The sequence below is a fragment of the Mustela nivalis genome (genome assembly GCF_964662115.1).
Source record: "Mustela nivalis genome assembly, chromosome: 10".
Taxonomy (NCBI): Eukaryota; Metazoa; Chordata; class Mammalia; order Carnivora; family Mustelidae; genus Mustela; species Mustela nivalis.
Genome location: NC_139029.1, coordinates 109,489,828 through 109,511,243, shown reverse-complemented (window position 1 = coordinate 109,511,243; position 21,416 = coordinate 109,489,828). Strand labels below are relative to the sequence as shown.

The following is a 21,416-nucleotide window of genomic DNA, read 5'->3' as shown; positions in this document are numbered from 1 at the left end:
ATATTTAACAGTTTTATCTTGTTAATATTTATATTGAGATTGATCTTTTGGTATTATTTTGTGTTTTTTGAGTTTTGATGTCTTCTGTTTGTAATTTCAGTTTTCATTTATTTGCACATGGAGTTTTTCAATTGTTTTTTGTCCTATGAGCTCCTAGAAAGAAGGATTGATACTTGTTTTTTAAAGATTTTATTTATTTGCTAGAGAGAGAGCACAAGCAGGGAGAGCAGCAGGCAGAGGGAGAAGCAGGCTATTCACTGAGCAAGGAGCCTGATGTCGGATTCAATCCCAGGAGCCTGGGATCATGACCGGAGCCAAAGGCAGGCGCCTAACCCAGGCATCCCCTAATACTTATTTAATATGCCTCTGTTGTTCCAACATTCTATTGTTTTCATGTGGATATTCATGGTGATAATGCTTAGAAAACGGAGGTCCCCAGGCGGAGGCATGGATCCTCCAAAAAATAAATAAGAATAATTTTGAAGCATGAACAAAATTGTCAAACTATTTTAGGCCCAAGAACTAAAGATACAGATTTTGTAGGTTAAATGTGTGAGAGTGGATATTTAAGAATTTATTTTCTTCTTAAGACCTGTTCTTATCAAGCACATGACTTACAAGTGGTGTTAAAAAAGACCTTCGTGGGATGAAGTCATATTTCAGAGAGAAAAGATATTTAAGGAGAGATTATTATTAGCTTGAAGTGGAAGGGGAAGACTCATATTTAGAGATCATAGCTCTTTGGGTCAGATACAGGTTTTTTTCGCCTTTCATTTCATACATATGTGTGTATGAGTGCATGTAGACATACATACAAAGAAGAATAGCTATAGACTATGTATTTAGTTTATTTGAAACCAAGATGGCAAAACTCCTCCCTTCTCCCCCATTGCACATGGGGGACATACCTACCTGTCTTTTCCCATAGTATTGTCTGATTTAGTTACCCTAAAATGAGTCTATCCTGTTTACACTATAGGCTATTGCAGCAAAGGTTGGCATGGACAGTACGACAGTGAATTACTTTGCCTTATTTGAAGTGATCAATCATTCCTTTGGTAAGTGCCAGTTGGTTTGTTTAAATTTTGTTTGAGGGTATTTTATTCTAATTCTATCAAACTAAAGCTCCCAGAAGCTGTCAGACTGAAACTGTTTGCCTAGAGAATAAGAGCTTGCAGAAGGGGAGATCCCACTCATGAGGACTGTCTTGCAGAAGCAGACTAGGCAGATCCTATTAAGTCCAAGTCAAAAGGGTGTCTGATCACTGATCCTTTTTCCTCTTTTGTAAATACAGCTTACTTATACCTAGCACTGATACTTCATGGCATTTTTAAAAATCAGAGTTTCAAAATTAATATATTCCAGTGAAGTAGCCAAAAAGAGGGATAGTCAATTTAGCCACAACTTGTTTTAGTGTACTTCTCTGCTTTTTGTAGGTAATTAAGAATAGCTTTTTATTTTCAGGAGTTAGAAAGAGATACATTGCTTAAAAACCTTTGCTTTAATGCATGTATTTAATTTTCCATGTAAATAGATATTCTTTTTCTAGGAAGTTTTATTGCATGTTGACAGGAAGTTTCTCATATGTTATTTTATAAAAGCTAGGGATGGTGGTCACATTGGTTGCATTGAGATCACAAAGGGGAGGAAGTCTGAGTGTCCCCCTCCCCAAAGAATTTATTTATTTATTTATTTATTTACTTACTTACTTACTTACTTACTTACTTATGAGAGAGAGCATGAGAGGGAAGAAGGTCAGAGGGAGAAGCAGACTCCCTGTGGAGCCAGGAGCAGCCCAATTCAGGATTCGATCCTGGGACTCCAGGATCATGACCTGAGCCAAAGGCAGTCGGTTAACCAACTGAGCCACCCCGGTGCCGAGTGCTTGCTGTTGATGACATAGATTTCCTACAGTTTATGGGTCTTTCTACATCATATATATATGGGGCTAAGGCTAGAAATGACAGGTAATATTGACTGATCCCACCTTCCTCCTCCAAAAAGGGGGAGAGTTTGGTAGCTTTGGGTCGCCTTGCCATCCCTGGTCGAGGTATAACAAGGTCGATTCCCCTCAAAGCAGCTATCTCCTTATTATTCTTCATCTTCCCAACTCCCTGTGGTCTAACTAGGCAGATATAAATGTTGCAGAGGATTGCTAGGGAACCAGGGCATTTGGATTCTAATCTTACTCTTTTTTTCTAAACTTTAGTTAACAAATAAAATGGGAAATACAAGATCTGTCTTTTTGCAGTGTTAGAAAGTCAGGTAAACATCAAGAGAAGAAAAGTCTGAACCTTTCCAAAGAAAAGTAACATAGAAATTAAACACGATAGTGTTTTATCCTGCTGTGCCTTGTTAGGAAGAGGAAGAAACATTACTGGGAAGACGCTTTTCACTTTGATGGATGTCTTAGAGTAATAGGGAGAGGCTTTCAGCTCTTAACAATAGAAGCAGTTCATTGAGAATTGCCACATGGGAAACTCTGAATGTACCATAGCTGGGTGGGTAAGGCTTGCTTTAAAGATGTCCGTGGACATTGTGGTAACTTGCCAGATAATGGATAAGATAGTTTGAGTTTGGAATAAATGCTGTCTGCACAGTCAACATGTTAACTCAAGGGCATGCCATGCAAGTGATAGATTTCTGTCAATTTGAGACTCGATTGGCCATAGTCACAGTTAGAAGGGATAGATTTGGCTAGAGAAATGGTTATTTTGTGGTCCCATAGCAGAGCTCGTTGATGGTTGTAAACCAGTATTCTGGTTAAGGATAGCCTGCCACTCTTTTTTTTTTTTTTTTAAGATTTTATTTATTTATTTGACAGACAGAGATCACAAGCAGGCAGAGAGGCAGGCAGAGAGAGAGAGGAGGAAGCAGGCTCCCCGCTGAGCAGAGAACCCATCATGACCCAAGCCAAAGGCAGACCCTTAACAACTGAGCCACCCAGGTGCCCCTAGCCTGCCACCACTCTTGGTCTTACACAGTTGTCCTGAGGAAATTCCTTATGTATCTTTTCACTTCAGCTTTCTTTCTTTCCCTTTTTTTTTTTTTTTTTTTTTTACTTTTCAGTACGTAAGCTGGCACCTAATGAATTTCCTCATAAACTCTACGTCCAGAATTACACATCAGCTGTGCCAGGCACCTGCCTAACCATTCGAAAGTGGCTTTTTACCACAGAAGAAGAAATCCTCTTAAATGACAATGACCTTGCTGTTACCTACTTTTTTCATCAGGTAGGTGAATTGATCTTCCCGGAAAGGCCTGATTTCTTTTTCTGCTTATATGTAGTATGTAATTTGCCAATCCAGTGTGAATTCTTGATAAACTGCTTTGCCTCCTGGATCTTAGTTAAGTTATATTTTTAAAATGTTCTATCATGGGGCAGCTGGTTGACTCAGTCAGTAGAAGATGCTAACTCTTGATATTCCGGTTGTGAGTTCGAGCCCCATGTTGGATGTAGAGATTACTTTAAAAAATCTTTTAAAAAAGTTAAAAAATAAATGTTCTATCCCATTTAACAGAAGATAATTAAGTTAAAGAAGTAAAGATGTCCTGGAATTAAGATAAATTTATTATTATTTTTTTAAAAACAAGAAATGAGCATATATGGCTATGTACCTATTAAAAAACTTTTCATCAAAATTACACATATAGAGTTTAAAGCTCAAATAGTTCTACAAAGGTTATTATGAAAAATATCAGTTACTCCACTTACGTTTATCTCTGCTTCTTTTAGACAACCATTTTCACCCCTCCTTTACCTTTTTTTGTTGTTTTATTTTATATTTACTCCTATATCTCTTTTATGACTTAGTTACATTCCTGTACTTGAATTTTCAGATTCAAGCAGTATCTCTTAATTTCCCACTATAGAAGATGAGACTCTAGCTCCATTTCCTCCTGCATTCCCACTGCGTACTCCTGCATATGCATATCAAGCATACTTTGCTAGGTGACAGAGCTAGAAATTAAACTAGTTTCTTGACTTCAACTCTGAACTCATTGTGTTATGTAAATATTTTCCCTTAAATGGCTATGGGGAATGATTTTTACCTTAAAGAAATAAGCAGTCTTCTAGTGAAGGTTCAAGTGGCCCCAGGCTGGTGCCTACAAAAGTTGTCCTTATAGCAAATCACTGAGGTTGGATTCTAATGCCCTGGACAAGTGATTGTTTGTTCTTTTCCCTCCTTTTTTTCCTCTCCCAAAGATGAATATTCCCTTCTCTTAGATTTTTAAAGTTTTTCTTGGGGTAGAATGAGGTTGGGAAGGGGATACATGTTTCAGATAGCTGAACCAGGAGTAGTTGAGAGTAAGCACTTATATTTAAGTACCATCATGCATGTATCAAGTCCTGTTGGGGATTTTTCTCCATGTATGGTCTCAGATTTATCACTTCCTGTCTTCCAGTTGCTACCACCCTAGTTTATAGTCTTGTTTCAATTTATGCTTAAAGCACCATAACTTCATCAGTCTCCCTTATTTCATCCTCTTTGTAGCTTGGTTCATTTGGCACTCATGTATAAATCAGTCTGTCTTTTCAAAATAACACAATTTTTTATTGCTTATTTTCGCTCCAGTAGTCCTTAGAGCTGTACTTAACTCTAAATTTCTGTGCCTGTTTTCCTTCATAATCTGTTAACTTACCCATCCAGCATTATATTTTGTTGTCCCCTGACATGTACCCTTTATTTAAATCAGGCAGATCTGTCTCCTGAATATATTTAAGCTCAGATGCATTCCTGTTTCCTGACTTCTGTTTGTAGTTTTTTCTGTTCATCCTAACATTCGGGGTCCAACCAAGGCTTCCCTGATAATTATAATTAGCAAAAAACTCTGCTGTTCTTACTGTGTATCACTTACTCTCTATACCGTACATCTTTGCTACTTCATTGTTACCTTTAACAATTATATACTATCTTTCAGCATTCTCTAATTGCTTCAGTCTGTATAAATGAACTGCAATTTAAATCTCTTAACAGGAGAAACAAGATCCTCATGTGCCTAGAACAATTCTAAGCACATACTGGGGCACTCTTTAAATGCTACTTTAGTCCAATAAATATATCCTTGTGGCAGAGTTCACTGGTGATGATGATGATGGTTCAAGTGGATAAGAGTTGTTCTGAAAACGGGGGCGCCTGGGTGGCTCAGTGGGTTAAGCCGCTGCCTTCGGCTCAGGTCATGATCTCAGGGTCCTGGGATCGAGTCCCGCATCGGGCTCTCTGCTTGGCAGGGAGCCTGCTTCCTCCTCTCTCTCTCTCTGCCTGCCTCTCCATCTACTTGTGATTTCTCTCTGTCAAATAAATAAATAAAATCTTTAAAAAAAAAAAAAAAGAGTTGTTCTGAAAACGAATCTGTATCTCTCTACTTTTGTCAAGAATGTGCTTGATAATGACTTTGATGTTCCTTTCTTCCCTTCCCTTGTTTTGGTGACAGGCTGTTGATGATGTGAAAAAAGGTTACATCAAAGCAGAGGAAAAGTCCTACCAATTACAGAAGCTGTATGAACAAAGGAAAATGGTCATGGTAGGTTTATGTTCCCATAATCTCTTTATATAAAATGCTCATTCTTATCTCTTAAACCTGTTATTCCAGTCATTTTTGAAAGATGTTGCAACTGGTCAGTGGCTTAATTAATTAAAAAAAGAAAAAAAGGAGGGGGATATAGACCTTCATGTAACTATGAGGGTCCTCCGTCATATTTGTTCCTCCATTTAGCATATAAGAGGGTATTTTGCTATGTGTGGGTATTTAACATTATTATTGACAACAACCAAACAGTATTTTTTTTTTAATATTTTATTTATTTATTTGACAGAGATCACAAGTAGGCAGAGGCAGGCAGAGAGAGAAGAGGAAGCAGGCTCCCCATAGAGCAGAATACCCAATGTGGGGCTCGATCCCAGGACCCTGGGATCATGACCTGAACCAAAGGCAGAAGCTTTAACACACTGAGCCACCCAGGTGCCCCAACAGTATTCTTTTTTGATAAAAACTTCTGAAGCAAAAGATGTGCAAAACATTTAATATGTAAATATCAGTTCTAAAGAGTTGATATTTAGATTTTTAACACTAGAAATTTTTTAATTTTGGCTCAGGTTGTGATCTCAGGGTCGTGAGATCAAGCCCTGCATAGGGCTCTGCACTCAGCAGGGCGGCTGCTTGAGATCATTTTTCTCCCTCTCCCTCTGACCCTCCTCAATGCGCCTGCATGCTCATGTGCGTGGGCTCCCTCTCTCAGATAAATGTTTTTTTGGGTGGTTGTTGTTTTTAAAGATTTTATTTATTTGACAGAGAGATAGACAGCATAACTAGGCAGAGTGGCAGGCAGAGGGAGAAGGAGAAGCAGGCTCTCTCCACTGAGCAGGGAGCCCCACATGAGGCTCAATCCCAGGACCCTGGAATCATAACCTGAGCCAAAGGCAGCTGCTTAACCAACTGAGCCGCCCAGGCACCCCTCAAATAAATGTTTTTAAAATGATTTTATTTATGATTTAGCAATTGGAAAATTATTTGTTTTTATAATTTCCTTCTCTGCAGTGGCTTAAAACATGTATGCTCAGTGGTGCCTTTTGTTAGTGTGATATCTTGGGGCTGTGCTGTTTGATTCAATAGCTGCTAGCCTCATGTAGCTATTTAAATTTAATTTTAAACTCATTTAAATTAAATAAAATGTAAAATTCGATTCCTCAGGTACACTGTTCTCATTGCAAGTGTTGAGTGGCCACATATGGCTAGTACCTACCATGTTGGACAGCTCAGATACAAAACATTTTGATCATCACAGAAAGTTCTGTTAGAGAGGAGCTAGCTACAGTATTCCTTACATGTTTTATTTTTATTTATTTACTTACTTATTTTAAAGATCTTATTTATTTATTTATTTGACAGAGAGACAGTGAGAACAGGAACACAAGCTGGGGAGTGGGAGAGGGAAAGCAGGCTTCCCGCAGAGCAGGGAGCCTGATGTGGGGTTCAGTCCCAAGAACCTGGGATCATGACCTGAGTCAAAGCCAGATGCTTAATAACTGAGCCACCCAGGCACCCCTTCTTAAATGTTTTAAAATGAGCTTTCAGTTTGCACCTGCCATAAATACAGGGTTGGACATTGTCAAAAGTAAAATTTGTAAAGAACGCTTATATAAAATTTCACTTATAGAATTTTAAAATTTCTTTTTTGCAAATTCAGATATTGTTGAAAGTTTTCCCATTACAGTTTTTCATGATTTCACTCAAGACAGTTACTTTGGTGATGATGCTGATAGGTCACTGAATTTCTTTTGTACTCTCTGTGTGTGCACTTTTTTCCTGAGGAAATATTCTCTTTCTAAACTAACAGGTTGGAATAAGTATACAAATAAGTCAGCCATTGAACTCAGCCCATAATCTTATATCTAGCTGGAATAGTTATTTTATTGCTTATCTGACAAAAAATAATAAATCTGTTTGCCTTAGAAAACTGCCAGAGATCAGGGAACCATTTACCAGTGCTCTACATACCAACAGGCTAAAATAGACAATACAAAAATCTTTTAGACAGAACTAATTCTTGGCAGAATTTTGGTAAAGGGTATTTTACTATGTGAGAAACAGGATATTCGATTTTGGGGCACCTGGGTGGCTCAGTTGGTTGAGTATCTGATTTCTGCTTAGCCCTCGGTCTTGGGGTCCGGGGGTTGAGCCAGCCCTCCCCGCCCACCCCACCCTCCCCGCCCACCCCACCGCCAGGTTCAGGCTCTGTGCTCAGTGGGGAGTCTGTTTCTCCCTCTCCCTCTGACGCTCCCCCTGCTCTGTCTCTCAAATAAATAAGTAAAACCTTAAAAAAAAAACAAAACAAAGAACTCGATTTCTACCTGTTCTTTAGGATCATGGCATTGTCTTCTCTATATTAATTTATGATTCTGACCAACACATCTGCATCTTTTTGGTGAAAAGGAGCAAGTACTAAAGGACCATCATCCTCTGAAGTACTTCTTTGCCTTTTCCAAAGGCAACAAATCAAAGTAATTTCATAAGGGCTTCTGATAATTCCAGTATGGGATACATATTGTTTCTTTGCACATGTAGTACTCGAGACACAATGTCTTCCATTTATGCATTCAACAACAAATATTTGTTGATTATCATTTGTGTGGCAGGCACAGTAGAAGGTGCTAAAAATATATGAAGAGATTTGGATTGTCCTATGGCAAAATATAAAAGATCTGAATCTAACAAGCTTGGTAATGTATTACAAAATTACTTTTAGACTCAAATTTTTATCTTGTGATCACTCAGTTAAGAACTGGAAAATAGGGGGGATTGGGTGGCTCAGTTGATTAAGCATCTTGAGTTCAGCTCAGGTCATGATCTCAGGGTCACGAGATTAAGCCCTTTGTGGGTTAGGACTCTCACTCCCTCTGGGTCTGCCCCTCCCTCCCAGCTTTCCTGTGTGTGTGCTTTCTCTCTCTCTCTCCCTCCCCTCTTCAAATAAAGAAATGAATCTTAAACAGCAACAACAAACCTTGAGTACAGTTGATCCCCTTGGATCATTGGAATTGAGTATAACATATGTTTAAACATTTATGGAATTCTGTTGTCTTAAAAACCTAGTGCCACAAGCAAGTACTAGCTCTATAATATTGCAATTAGATTTTAAATAAAGTCCCACCAAAGTTTGAAAAGTGTGAATTTTATTCAAGTATAATTTCATGTATTCAAGTATTAGTGTTCAAAGATATTAGCCTACCCAGTGGTCATGTTCAGTACATTGAATCTTCCAACTGGGATGGGCCCTTCTGAGCCTATGTGTCTTGATAATAACTTAATATGGTTGATTGTCCCAAGAGTAGGCCACATCACTACTATTAGTTGCCAAATCACTGTGAGATCTTCAACAAACTTCAAGGTTTTAGTTTCTTTTCTATAAAATGGGAATATTTGGATTGCCAGCTATTAAGTACACTCTTGACTCCAAAATTCTTAAACATTCTGTAAGTTCCCTTATTTTCCAAATATAGAGGACAGCTCATATCTTTATACTTTGTGCAAATCTAAGAGTGTAGAGATTTAAAGTTGACAAATACTACCTGACCTGAGAATCTCTGAAAACCTTGTATTTCCCACATCACACTTAACCTCTGTCATCACACCAAGCCACAGGTACCCTTCGTTTCCATTCAGGCTATTTTCAGAACTTAATGCCATTAGAAAGTCCCCTAAAGGTCCTTTGCTTTCAAGGACTACATTCTTAAATTTGGAGGGATAAATGAGCATTTTGATTTGAAGGTGAGAGAGAGGGGCATATAGAATGTCCCGGTACTGTCCTAGGCACAATATGTACATCCTCATTTCCTCCTTATAACCATGGAGGTGTATGGAGAAGTGGAGTCTGATTCTTACTAATATCACTTAGCTTGTCAGAAGTGGAACTAGAATTTGAACGTATTTCAGCCTGGCTTCAAAGTGTATGTTTTTCCCTATAGCAGAGCAAAGAAGCTGGCAGCAGTGTCTTTTATTTCCAGATGGCAGAGGTGAAGCCCCCAGGCAAAGTGACTTACACAAAGTCACAGAAAGAGAGTTTAGGGGATGCACAGCTCCAGGCTTCATCTGATGTCTTTTCCTAATTCCTCCCTTTGTCTACATGTTTTTCTTTTTAATAAAATAAAGCTCCCTATTAGGAATATGGCAGAAATATTTTTAAAACAGTAGTGGTGTCTCTCAAAGAGAGGTCTCAGCAGCTGTGTTACATGTAAGGCTCTTTCAGTAAAGGACATGAACAGAACCAGTCCCAATGCTGCGTGACACCTTCCAGCATTTACAGAGGTTCTAAGCACCTTTGAGCAGAATGTGCTGCTTACTGAGCTTACGGACTCCCCGATGACTGTGTTAGGAGGATGCCATGAATTGAGCACTTGCAGGCCTGCTTGCAGGGCACTCTTCTTTTTCCCTTTAATACTTTAGGAAATTTCAAATATGTAAAGAAGTTGGAAGAATCATACATTTAGCCTCCATGTACTCGTTACCCAGTTCCAGCAACCTTCCACTTTCCTGCCGTTCATGTTTCATCTGTCTCACACATATGCTTTCTTCCCCTGGAGTTGGTTTTTGTTTTTTTTTTAAGATTTTATTTATTTATTTGACACACAGAGAAATCACAAGTAGACAGAGAGGCAGGCAGAGAGAGAGGGGGAAGCAAGCCCTCCGCTGAGCAGAGAGCCCTATGAGGGACTCTCCCAGGACCCTGAGATCATGACCTGAGCCGAAGGCAGAGGCTTAACCCACTGAACCACCCAGGCGCCCTCCCCTGGAGTTTTTAAGAGTAATATATACAAATAATTAATAAATAAATACATAAAAAATAAAATTTAAAAAAAGAAAAAAAGAGTAATATATACATCATTTCACAGGGCATTCCTGAGAGGGAAAATAGTTGAACCCTCTGGCTAAGGATAATGGAGCCTTTAAAATTATTTTTTAAGCTGTCATTTATTGAATACCTAATTACGTACTGAGTACTATGCTAAATACTTTAATGGTCACAAATAACTGTGTGATGTAGGTGCTATTACTATATTCCTTTTCACAGGAGAGGAAACTAAGGCTCCTGGGATTTAGTAATTTGCTGGAGTGCAAGTACCTTGCCAAAGGTGACATAGTTAGGAAGTGATGGAGCCAGGATTCAAGCACAGGGTAGTCTGGGCCCAGGCTCTTGACTTCTCTTTGTACTGCTTCCTGTCCCAACCTTTGTTTCTGCTTAAAATCTCAGAAGAGTTTTATTCCATGGCACTGCCCGTCTTATATACCAAAGTTTAGTGGCCAGAGATATCTTTTTGCTCATAGTGCTAATGGCAGGGCCAGGCAGTATCTACTTTTATCCCTAGTACAGGAAGGATGATGAAATAGGGGGATGGAGTAAGGTGACAAAAGGAAGGAGAAATGAGAAAAGAAAAATGCAAATCAGATATTGTGGCACTGCCTGTCGCTGTGTTCTTGCTGTCATTTTATAATTTTCCCTCTTTGAAGTTGCCATTATTTTACCTAAACAGAAATAAATACAAAGTATGGAAGGGAGCATGTAGTTTGATTTTATTTCTGTGGGCCTTAAAGTCTTCCCAGACAGTCTCTGGGGCAGTAGCGATGGTCTTGAGTGCTGTTCATTGGTACCAGAACTACAGGTTGCTCAGGACCCTTTTTGTGCCTAGGCCCCTTTGTCTCTTCTCTCTTAGGCAGAAGGCTACTAGCTGATCTAGTGCAGATCAGCTAGTGTGCTGTGCTTTTGTCTTCCTTCCAGCATTCCCTGCATGTCCCCAGTGTGCTCCTTTCTGTGTGTGGGGACTCAAGGCTCTTTGCTTATTTTCTAGTCAGTCCCTGAGAGGAAACTGGGTCAGAGTCCATGCATCTTTTTTTTTTAATCATCTTTTCCCTATTTCTCTTCTATTCTCCTTCCCACTCATCTTTTACTCTCCCCTCCAAACTCAAAATAATGAGTTTAGTGAAAGAGAAGCCGGTCCTTATTGTAGAGGGGAAAGGACAAAGAGCTGAGTTGGGAGTCCTTTCTGAGTCAGTCTTGTAGCACTGTACCTTGAAGGGTTGGGTTGTATATGCCACTCACTTGGTCCACGTGCTTTTTAAGGAGGCATAGGTACTGGAGACCAGGGGATGGTGGCACTGATTTGGGGACTAGTTGGCAACAGAGAAAGGACCGGTGGCCAAGAAATTAAACCTGGCTTCTAGTCTGGACTGTGCCACCTGTGATCTTAAGGAAGTCTCCTGTGGGAGACTCTGGGTCTAGCTTTAACAGTCTCTCTCAGCTTCAACATGTTATGAGTATGAGATTTGGGGTAGCTTACTCCTCCTCATGGAGGTCCTTATAACTTTTGATTTGGAAGGAGATATCAGCTCCCTTTCCTTAATCATGCAGATGGGTTTGATTCCCGTCCCGGAGGCAAGTGAAAGGAGAGGCAGACTTAATGGCATTGTGAGTTCTGACTCCATTTGTGTACCAGTAAGGTAGAGAAAGGAGGTGGGATTGGCAATGCGGAGGTGGAACAAAGAATCAGGAGCTGAAAGTGGAACAAAGAATTAGTTCGGGAGTCTGGCTCTTCTTAGTGCTGGTTATGAGACCAAAGCATGGGCTTCAGGTTGCTGGGTGAGAGGATTCTCCTTGTTCTTTCTCTGGTGTCATACCAGCAGTTCTTCGTGGTGGGTCAGTACCATAGTAACACTGTTTTTGCCTTCCTTTTTTTTTTTTTAGTACCTCAACATGCTAAGGACTTGTGAGGGCTACAATGAAATCATCTTCCCCCACTGTGCCTGTGACTCCAGGAGGAAGGGACATGTCATTACAGCCATCAGCATCACGCACTTTAAACTGCATGCCTGCACTGAAGAAGGACAGCTGGAGGTGACAGTTCAGCATGGGGCTGCAGCTAGGAGCACTAGAATTGACACTGTTGCTCACTTACTTGTTGGGGTCTAGTTCCTGTTGGGAGGGGAGGTGAAATCAAAGCTATTTTGATGGGGTAGGTAAATCAGCACTGGATCCACACTAATCCTTACCTTCCTGGCTACTAACTCTGACGCTTCTGTCAAAGTCTTTTAAATGATCCAGACATCTCACGCCTTTCACTTCTGCTGTCTGGTTCAGAACTATCCTAGCTATACTCTCCAGCATTCTTGGACTTACACTCTTATTCTCGGTTGTTTAGAACCAGGTAATCGCGTTTGAATGGGATGAGATGCAGCGATGGGATACAGATGAAGAAGGAATGGCCTTCTGCTTTGAATATGCCCGAGGAGAGAAGAAGCCTCGATGGGTTAAAATCTTCACACCATACGTGAGTGGTAGACAGGGAAACAGTCTAGGGGAAAGTAGATTGGGTTTGAAGTTCTCAAGCTGAATGCATAAATGGGGAGAGCTGTAGAGGTAGCAGTTGTCTTTTGAATCCTAGAGCCCCAGGTGTCTTCCTGTCTTTCCTGGAGGACTTAACTAGGATTGGCAGTTTCACATCCCATTTGACTCACAATTACCACTAGAAGGAGCCAGAGAATAGTAGATGAACCAGGCCTGGGGGTTTTTTGTTTGTTTTTATTTTGTTTTATTTTGTTCATTTGGGTTGGCTTTTTGTTTGTTTGTTTGTTTGTTTGTTTGTTTGTTTTGGTGATGCTTGCAGGTTTTTCATCTAGGCTGAGCAAGTTTGTGATGTGCGGTAAAGGAGGGCAGGAGTTCAAAGGTGTGGCCCTGTGATGCCTAATCTTGAGAAGTCAGTGTTGCTATTTTGTTTTTGTTTTTCAGTTTAATTACATGCATGAATGCTTCGAGAGGGTGTTCTGTGAGCTCAAGTGGAGAAAAGAGGTAATTCTAAACAATCTTGAATTGACTTTTTCATCTCATTTGTTTAAATGAGATGAAACAATCATTTGTTTAAAATGATAGGCCTATGGCCAAATACCTGGGACCTTCACCTCCATCTCAGTCTTTAAAGGAATATTAGAGACAGTTTATTCTTCTAGAGAGGTTATTCTTTCAGGCTTTGGATGCTGAATGGAATGTGCAAAAGAAGCCCTGCTTCCTCCCTTGCCTAGTGGGTAGCCATTCCATTGGATGTCAGCTATTCCATCTCCCATGACTTCCTGGACCCTCCTCTGTTTTTGTTTTTTAATCAAATTACTTCCCTTGTTGTTCCTGACCCAGAAGGGCAGCTGTCCTCAGTTTTAGCCGTTCTGACTAGACGAGTCATGACAGAACCTGTCTGGGCTAACCAAGAGTGCGTGGTGTGGGAACGTTCTGCTCCTGTTTTACTGCTGTCTGAATATGCCAGTGCTGGAGCAGAATTTGGAAGATTCTGAATAATTAGCTACTGATTCTCAAAGACAATGTTTCCGAAGTTCAGAAGATAAAGTCAGGATTATAAAAATTTGTATTCTTGGTATAGTAGAAAGAGCACTGGGCTCCAAGAATCAGTTCAGTATTTTCTCCCAGCAACATTGGGCAAATGAGCCTCCCTAGATCCCATTTTTCCTGTCTTTTGTCATCTATAAAATGGGAAAGCTGAACCAGATAATTAATCTCTAAGCTTCTTTCTGGGTCTACACAGCTGTGCTTCTAGATGGGAAGTTATAGAAGAGGAGGAGGCCAATCAGATTGAGTCATGTAGCCATACATTTTTCTCCTCCTTTCTGAGGGTGGCTTCCAGGTGGGAGGAGATGCAGACACCTCAGTAACTGATCTCTGTTTTCCTTTCAGAACATTTTCCAGATGGCGAGGTCACAGCAGAGGGATGTGGCCACCTAGCCTTTCCTCATCTCCTCCTCTTCACCCTCATCCTCTCACCCCTTTCGTCTCCTGTGTCAGACAGAGTAACCGTTAACACAAAAGAAGAGAAAAAGGAAAAAAGTCATTATGTTCAAAAGCCCTAAACTAAATACTATTAATAGTCCCTCTGAATTTCATGTCTCTGGAATTGAGCTGGTAGAGAACAACAGATTGGTCAGCACCAGGAGTCAGCTGAGTTAAGACAGGAAAATAAGCCCAACAATGCGCCAAAGGTATCTTTGTCCTTTCACCTGGGCCTCATACCAACAGACTCTCCTTGTACTATATTTTTAAAACTGGAACTATGAACTCCATCCATTTGCACTGTTCAGACATATATATGTATGTATGTAAAAATTATATATACACAAATTAGCTGCACGTATATACATATATATATTTCTTTTTAAATTTCATATTGATGGCAGTACCTTTTTTAGCTTGTGTTTTTACACACCTTTCACTAGAATTCATGACTTCTCTCTTGCTCTCTTTATTTTGAAACAAACTTTAAAAAGGAAAAAAAATATTTTACCAGGAAAATACCTCTCCTCATGAAGGACTCGATAAGTTTACAACCTGCTTGGGTTTTCCCCCCCTTTTTTGTACTGAGTGAAGATTCTGGCTTATGCATTGCCTAGAGTCTGAGGAGCAAGGAGCATAGTTTCTTTATCTTCCACAAGGCTGCTGGGGAGGAGAAAGAGATGTATATCTCAAGGGCAGCAAGACTTGCAGATCTGCAGGGAGAGTCAAAAGTCTTGGTGTGGTCCTTGATTCCAAGACACCTTTCCTGGTCCATCTCGCTCTCCCACTCATGGCTTTCTAGCCACATTCTCATCTCCTTCTCACTTCCCGAGGGCCCCTTGAATGCTCTTCCTCCACTGGCCTAGAATGGAGGGGAGGGTCAGCTCAGGAGGTTGATGCCACAGGAACCTGAAACACTTCGTGGTTGTAATTTCCCATTTCCTACCATTTCTGAAGCAGGCAGAGTATTAGGGACCAGAGTTAAAGCCAATACCTTTAGGCACAAAGATCGGACTTAGGGGAAAAGAAGGAAGAAATGTCCCTTAAGTACCTAAGCTTTTCCCTATCCATTCCTGACCAATAATCACCCATAACCAGTTATGTTCTCCGTGACTTTCTTAAAGAGCCGTTTTGGGAAGAGGGCTCTGATGATATCCCTGAGGACTTGGGGAAACTTGGAATGAGTCAGTGGTCTGTGCCAACCAATCTACTACTCATCCAAGCCAGCTGAGGACCCAGGAAGAACCAGTAGGAATATGACTGATTTGAGTTGGATCTCAATTTTTAATGAAAAGGAGCCTGAAAGAAAACCATTTTGTCCCACAAAGAGCTCCTCATCTCACCTTGCAGTTTGAGCTTTTGAGACCTGAGAACTGTATCCCAGGACCAGGTGGGGCAACACTCTCAGCCCCCGGCTCTAGAGATACTGCATTGGGGGTGTGAAGTTGGGCTCCCATGCAACCGAAGCACGTCTGTGAGCCTTCTTTTCTTTTTCCCTTCTCTACCTTCTAAACAGAAACCTCCTTTGGGTGGCATCTTTTGCTTTGTCTAACTGGGAGGCAATCATACTTGGTTTAGTCAGTCTACTGAGCAGTGGTGGGGTGGTTTGAAGTTTCTTTTTCGGTAACTTGTTTTTGCGGATCGTCATGAGGCCACTTTTCTTTCCCTCTCACTCTGTTATCCTGGCAGCTGCTTGCCCCAGGACAGTGTGGGATCATACAGGACCCCTGTCTTCCCTCCCCTTCTCCAAACATAGGTGAAATCACAGAATACAGACGTAGGGATGCTAAATGTTTTAAAGTTACAGAGAGTGATCCCTGGTTTGAAAGTTTTGATAAAGGATTAACTTCTTTTGGCTTAAATGAATTTAATAATGAGCCAAAGGACCCTAGAAAGAAGATAATGCTGATTCCCCACTCCAAGATGCTAAAGAGGCTTTCGGCTCCAGCTTTGTTCGAATTGTAAACATAGCAGCCGTTTGCCCATATTCCCTCAGAATGCGAGAGGAATGAGCAAATCCGGGGTCCGTGCAGTATCCCAAATACTGACCTCCCATTGTGAGATGTGAGATGGTGGGGGGATGGATGCCCATAGGATGGAGGCCCATTTGGTGGGGGGCGGATGCTGCTCTGGTCCCTTCATGGCAGAGCGTTCATTCACTTGGTGCTTTGGAGACGGGGTGAGGGCCCCACGGGTATTGGCCTGTGGGCAGAATCAAACAGCCCCTACTAGCAGCCATACCACTAACAAAGCACCCAGCTGCATCAAGGAGGGGGGAAGGAGGGAGCTTCTGGAGGACAGCATCTTCCCCTCTTGCACCCACAGCAGGCCTCCTGGACCAGGCAGAGGTCACTGTGGCTTCATAGGATCAAGCTCTTTTTTGCATGAAGCAGTGTTAGTGTGACACTCCTTTCCCCTGTTGCTCTGTACTTCCTCTCCCTAATCTCTGCTATCTTTCTTAGTCCTGGATTGTGCCCAGGGAGACTTCTGCCGGGTCTTCTTTTGCAGTTTGTCTCTGGGAAGTGGAGGGGCTTGCCCTCCCCTCTGCTTTGTCCCTGCAGAACCAGCAGGATCTTCCTGATCTGTTTTCCTCCCCTCTGCACTCAGTTTCTGTCCTCTTTGGTAAAAGGTCAGAGTTTTGTATAGATCAGGAGAAAATGCAGGCCCTGAGAAACCTGTCCTTACAGAAAGGTTTCCTAGGGCCATGCTTTGGGCTCTCTGCTCTTTATATTTTTATTCTTCTCTTCCATTTTCCTGCCCTACCCTTGCCCTCAGCCTAAGCTCAACCAGGTGTGTGCTCAGGGCAGCTCCTAGGCCTGGCCTTTTTCATTCTGTCATTACCCAGGCTAGTGGCTTTGGTTATCTCCTCTTGTAGCACCAAACCTAGTGCTTGGAGCAATAGTACAGGGCATTGACAGGAGGGGACATCTCTCTCAGAATCTGCCAGCTTATGTCCTGGCTCCTAGAAGGCAGTTTTCCTCATGGAGACTACATCCTGGTTGACCTGAAGTCTCCAGACCTGGAGGGACTACTGTGCCTCCTCCTCTCCATTGTGCTCTCTGGCTGGGTCAGTTCAGCATAGAGACCATTTGGGCTATTGGAGCCCAGGATACTGCTAGGTTCGCTCACCAGATTGTTTCCCATTAGCTTCCTTTTGAAAGGAGGACAACGCTGTTGATACTCAGAAGAGAGGCAGTGGGTTTGCTTCTTCAACTCCTGTCTTCCAGTTCCACCTCCTTCCTTCCTTTCCCTCTAACCCTGAGCACGTCATGCCAGGCCTCACTCATACCAGGACAGCAGCTTAGTCCTCAGCAATAATCTCGAGTGTGGGGAATGTTTAGGGTTCTGGGGAAGGGCAGGAGCAAAGAGGGGAATGCTGGGGGCTGGAGGCACTTGGCCATCTGCTAAATTGGACACCAGTTTTATATCATGCCCCCCCTTTTTAAGCCAGTAAGCTGGGCTTCAGTTTTCCCCAGGCCATGCATACTTTTAATTTATTTGAGAAACTCTAATTGTATTTTCACTGCAGTATCTTGTATTTTTTATTTGTGATTTGAGAAATGTGAAGAGAAAATACACAGACACATAATGGCTAACAGTGTTTCTTTCATTCCTTGTTCTAGAGCTAACCACTCTAAAATTGTTTGGTAATGTCACTTAGTGTAATTAATTGTAACATATTCTTTTAAATAAATTGATTTATTGATGAAACTGGTCTGTGCTTTCCTAGGCTACACATCCTTTGGGTTGCGTGGGAAGACGTGAAGAGGGATGAGATGGGAGTTAGAAAGGTCAGTCTGAAAAAAAGTAGCTAGAGGAGCACTCTTCTGAGGGCAGGAGATAGAGAAGAGCAGGAGAATGTGGCTTCTTTAAAAATGCCTCATACTGGGGCGCCTGGGTGGCTCAGTGGGTTAAAGCCTCTGCTTTCGGCTCAGGTCATGATCTCAGGGTCCTGGGATCGAGTCCTGCATCGGGCTCTCTGCTCAGCGGGGAGCCTGCTTCCTCCTCTCTCTCTCTGCCTGCCTCTCTGCCTACTTGTGATTTCTGTCTGTCAAATAAATGAATAAAATCTTAAAAAAAAAAAATGCCTCCTACTCCCTCAGATGTCAGAGTTGATTGTGCCAGCCCCCCCAAATCCACATGAGGCTCACAGGACCCCTCTCCCTCAGCCTTACTCAGAGCCTAGCAAAGCCCTTGGGACACATAGCACTGTCCCTCTACCCCAGCAACATGATATTTCATTTTATAAATGCCTCAGGAGACTGGTCTGAATCTGAACCTAATAACAACAATAATAATAGTAATGCATAATAGTAGGCACTCTGGGTGGTTGTATTCCTTCTGCCCACACCCCTGAGAATAAAGGTGGTTGTGGATATACTTTGTTTTTACAGAGGAGCCTCAGGTGCTGTGACCTAATGACCTACTCCAAAGAAACCTGCTCTTCTCTACATTAGCTCCTGGGCTGAATCTGCTCTGAAAAGCTCAGCATTTGTGTTAGGTCAGATATTTCTGTTATTTTTATAAACCTGTTTTATCTTTATAACCCCTGACCATATGCTTTTGCTCCTTGATTGAAAGCTATAAAAGCAGGAACTACTGTGACATTTCTTTTGGCAGTTTGGGGAGAGACATTTGTTCTGGGTCTCATTCACTCAGCCATCAGCATTAAATAATTGGAATCTGATAAATCTGATATTGGGTAAATAATTTATTTTTCTTTAACAGGGAAAGAATCGGTAGAGAAATAGTGGAATCCCAGAACTGAATTACAGAAGTTTAAGTCGACAAATACTGATTGGCTATCTGCCTGCGCAGGGCACCCTGTTCCATACGACAGCAGATACAAAGGAAAAGAGGCATTGTTCCCGCTTTTAGCCCAGCAGAGAACAGAGAGATTCACGAATGCGGGTACATGGCAGTGGAAGGTTGAAGTGCCATAAGGACTAGGAAGAAGAGGGGAGAAAAAAAGACTTCTGGATGAAATCAGCTAAGGAGGGGCGCCTGGGTGGCTCAGTGGGTTAAAGCCTCTGCCTTTGGCTCAGGTCATGATCCCAGGGTCCTGAGATCGAGCCCCGCATCGGGCTCTCTGCTCCGCGGAGCCTGCTTCCTCCTCTCTCTCTCTGCCTGTCTCTCTGCCTACTTGTGATCTCTGTCAAATTAAAAAAAAAAAAGAAAGAAAGAAAGAAAGAAATCAACTAAGGAAATCTTTGTGAAGAAAGCGGTGTTTAAGGTGAACCATGTAGGACAAGCAGGATTTCAACAAAAAGGTTTTTCCACAGACATTACTGAGCTATCATGTGTCTGACACTTACAATTGGGAATGGAAAGCCATGGGGGGAGGGAAAGGATCAAACACGTCCAGATGAACAATGAGTAGTCCTATTTGATTAGAACTTAGGGATGTGTAGGAATAAGATGAAAGATGAGGTTTGGAGAGCCTTGGATGCTAGGGTGAGGAGTTCTACATTAAAAAAAAACTGCAGCTGTTTTTTGGATCAGCTGCAGTTTAGAAACTGATACTTCTAAATACATACAGAAGGCTCAATTAGGACACTTTTGGTAAGTGGAGGCAGTGATCATTGAAAGGAGGATGTGAGGAAAAAAAATGTGGAAGTAATATCTTGTGATTAAATAACATTGAATGCATGTGTCAGGAGTAAAAGACTCCTGAGGTTTCATGAATAGGTGGCTAGAAAATAGAAATATTTAAGAGTTGAAACAGGGAGAAAATGTTTTAGCTTTGGACCTATTACGATTTAGGCATGGGTGAGAAATCTAGATACATAGGCATCTAGCAGTTACTTTGTAATTATTTGTTGAACACCTAGTGTTCTGGGCGCTTTTGAGGGTGATGGGGATACAGTGGTAAACAAGGTGAGGGACAGACTCAGCATCTCCCTGTGGATGGATCTGTAGAAGGCTTCTATGGAGAACAGGTTGGGAGGAGGGCAGGTAGGGAACCACAGAGACAGAGGAGAACCCACCAGAGGGCTCTGGTGGTACGAGGGTGACTTTGGACTTTGTGGCCATGGAGACGGAGAGACAGATATGTGTAGGTCAACAATATATTTGAGAGAGAAGACAAGTAGGGCTTTGCAGTTGGACTGGATAGGAGGCGTGAGACGGCAGTAGTACTAGACACTCATAAGGAAGACCGAGGGAGGAAGGCACGACCCAGAGTGAGTTCAGGACAAAAGTTCAGTTAGAAACAGCTGGGAGTCATTCTCATCAAGTGATGAGAGGATACAGTATATTAGAGGGAGACCCAGTTTGTGGGGGGCAAGAGGAGCCTGCCTGATTACTCAGGAAAGTAGATCCAGAGAATGGGAATCTTCCAAGGACTAGACTCTTGGCTTAGGGTAACTCAAAGTTGTCAGACTCGGAGAAAAGAGTGAGTCTGGTCCATAAGCGGAAATGCCTGCAGTCACAAATACTAGAAGCCAAGACTGGCTTTGGCATTTTAGCAGGAAGAGTGTAAAGACAAAGGAAACCATGTAAATCAGACAGGCTGTGCCCCGTCTCCACTGAGGAAATGGAAACACCTTGCATGACGTTTGTGCATTTCTAAGCTCTCAAAATATGGCCAGGGCATGGGGGTACATTGGAGGAATTATCCAGGGCTTTTCCTGGCCACACTGTTGTCCCTAGAGCCCCCTAACTGTGGATATTTTTCTAAATGTCTGTTTTTGTTTCTATAAATGGACTGCTTCCCCCAATCCCTGCTATTAATCTGTCAGCTCCACTCTTCTGCCGTAAGTTCTTTTCCCATTCCCTTCTCTTTATGCTGCCATTAACATGGGAACTGTAACGATCATTTTAGAAGCAGCAGCTGAGTTTCATTCTGCTTGGTCTGACTTAGGGGATCCTATTATTCTCATTTCTTATTTCCTCTGCTTTCTCATTTTGTTACTGCTCAGACCTCTCCTGCTCAGAAGAGGTGGTAGTGAACTTTGGGAGCTAACAGAACTACCCTCCTTGATACCCTCCTTACTATATTTGAAGCTAATATGATGCCAAAGAAATCTGTTTATACAAGGTACAAGTTCAGGACTTCCTTTTCTGACCCTAAGTGTCCTACGTTTTCCCATGAAAG

The 21,416-nt window shown here is 41.8% G+C and overlaps 1 protein-coding gene across 1 annotated transcript in view; it reads left to right on the top strand.

Moving 5' to 3' along the window:
- Window positions 1-18,031, top strand: part of SNX27 (sorting nexin 27) — a 65,801-nt gene extending 47,770 nt beyond the window's left edge. The window contains exons 6-12 of the mRNA XM_082685841.1: window positions 980-1,058; window positions 3,070-3,233; window positions 5,437-5,526; window positions 12,236-12,385; window positions 12,690-12,818; window positions 13,277-13,336; window positions 14,228-18,031. Coding sequence (XP_082541967.1) covers window positions 980-1,058; window positions 3,070-3,233; window positions 5,437-5,526; window positions 12,236-12,385; window positions 12,690-12,818; window positions 13,277-13,336; window positions 14,228-14,275 — 720 coding nt within the window. The 3' untranslated portion in view covers window positions 14,276-18,031. The remainder of the gene's footprint in view (window positions 1-979; window positions 1,059-3,069; window positions 3,234-5,436; window positions 5,527-12,235; window positions 12,386-12,689; window positions 12,819-13,276; window positions 13,337-14,227) is intronic.
- Window positions 18,032-21,416: the final 3,385 nt, after the last annotated feature.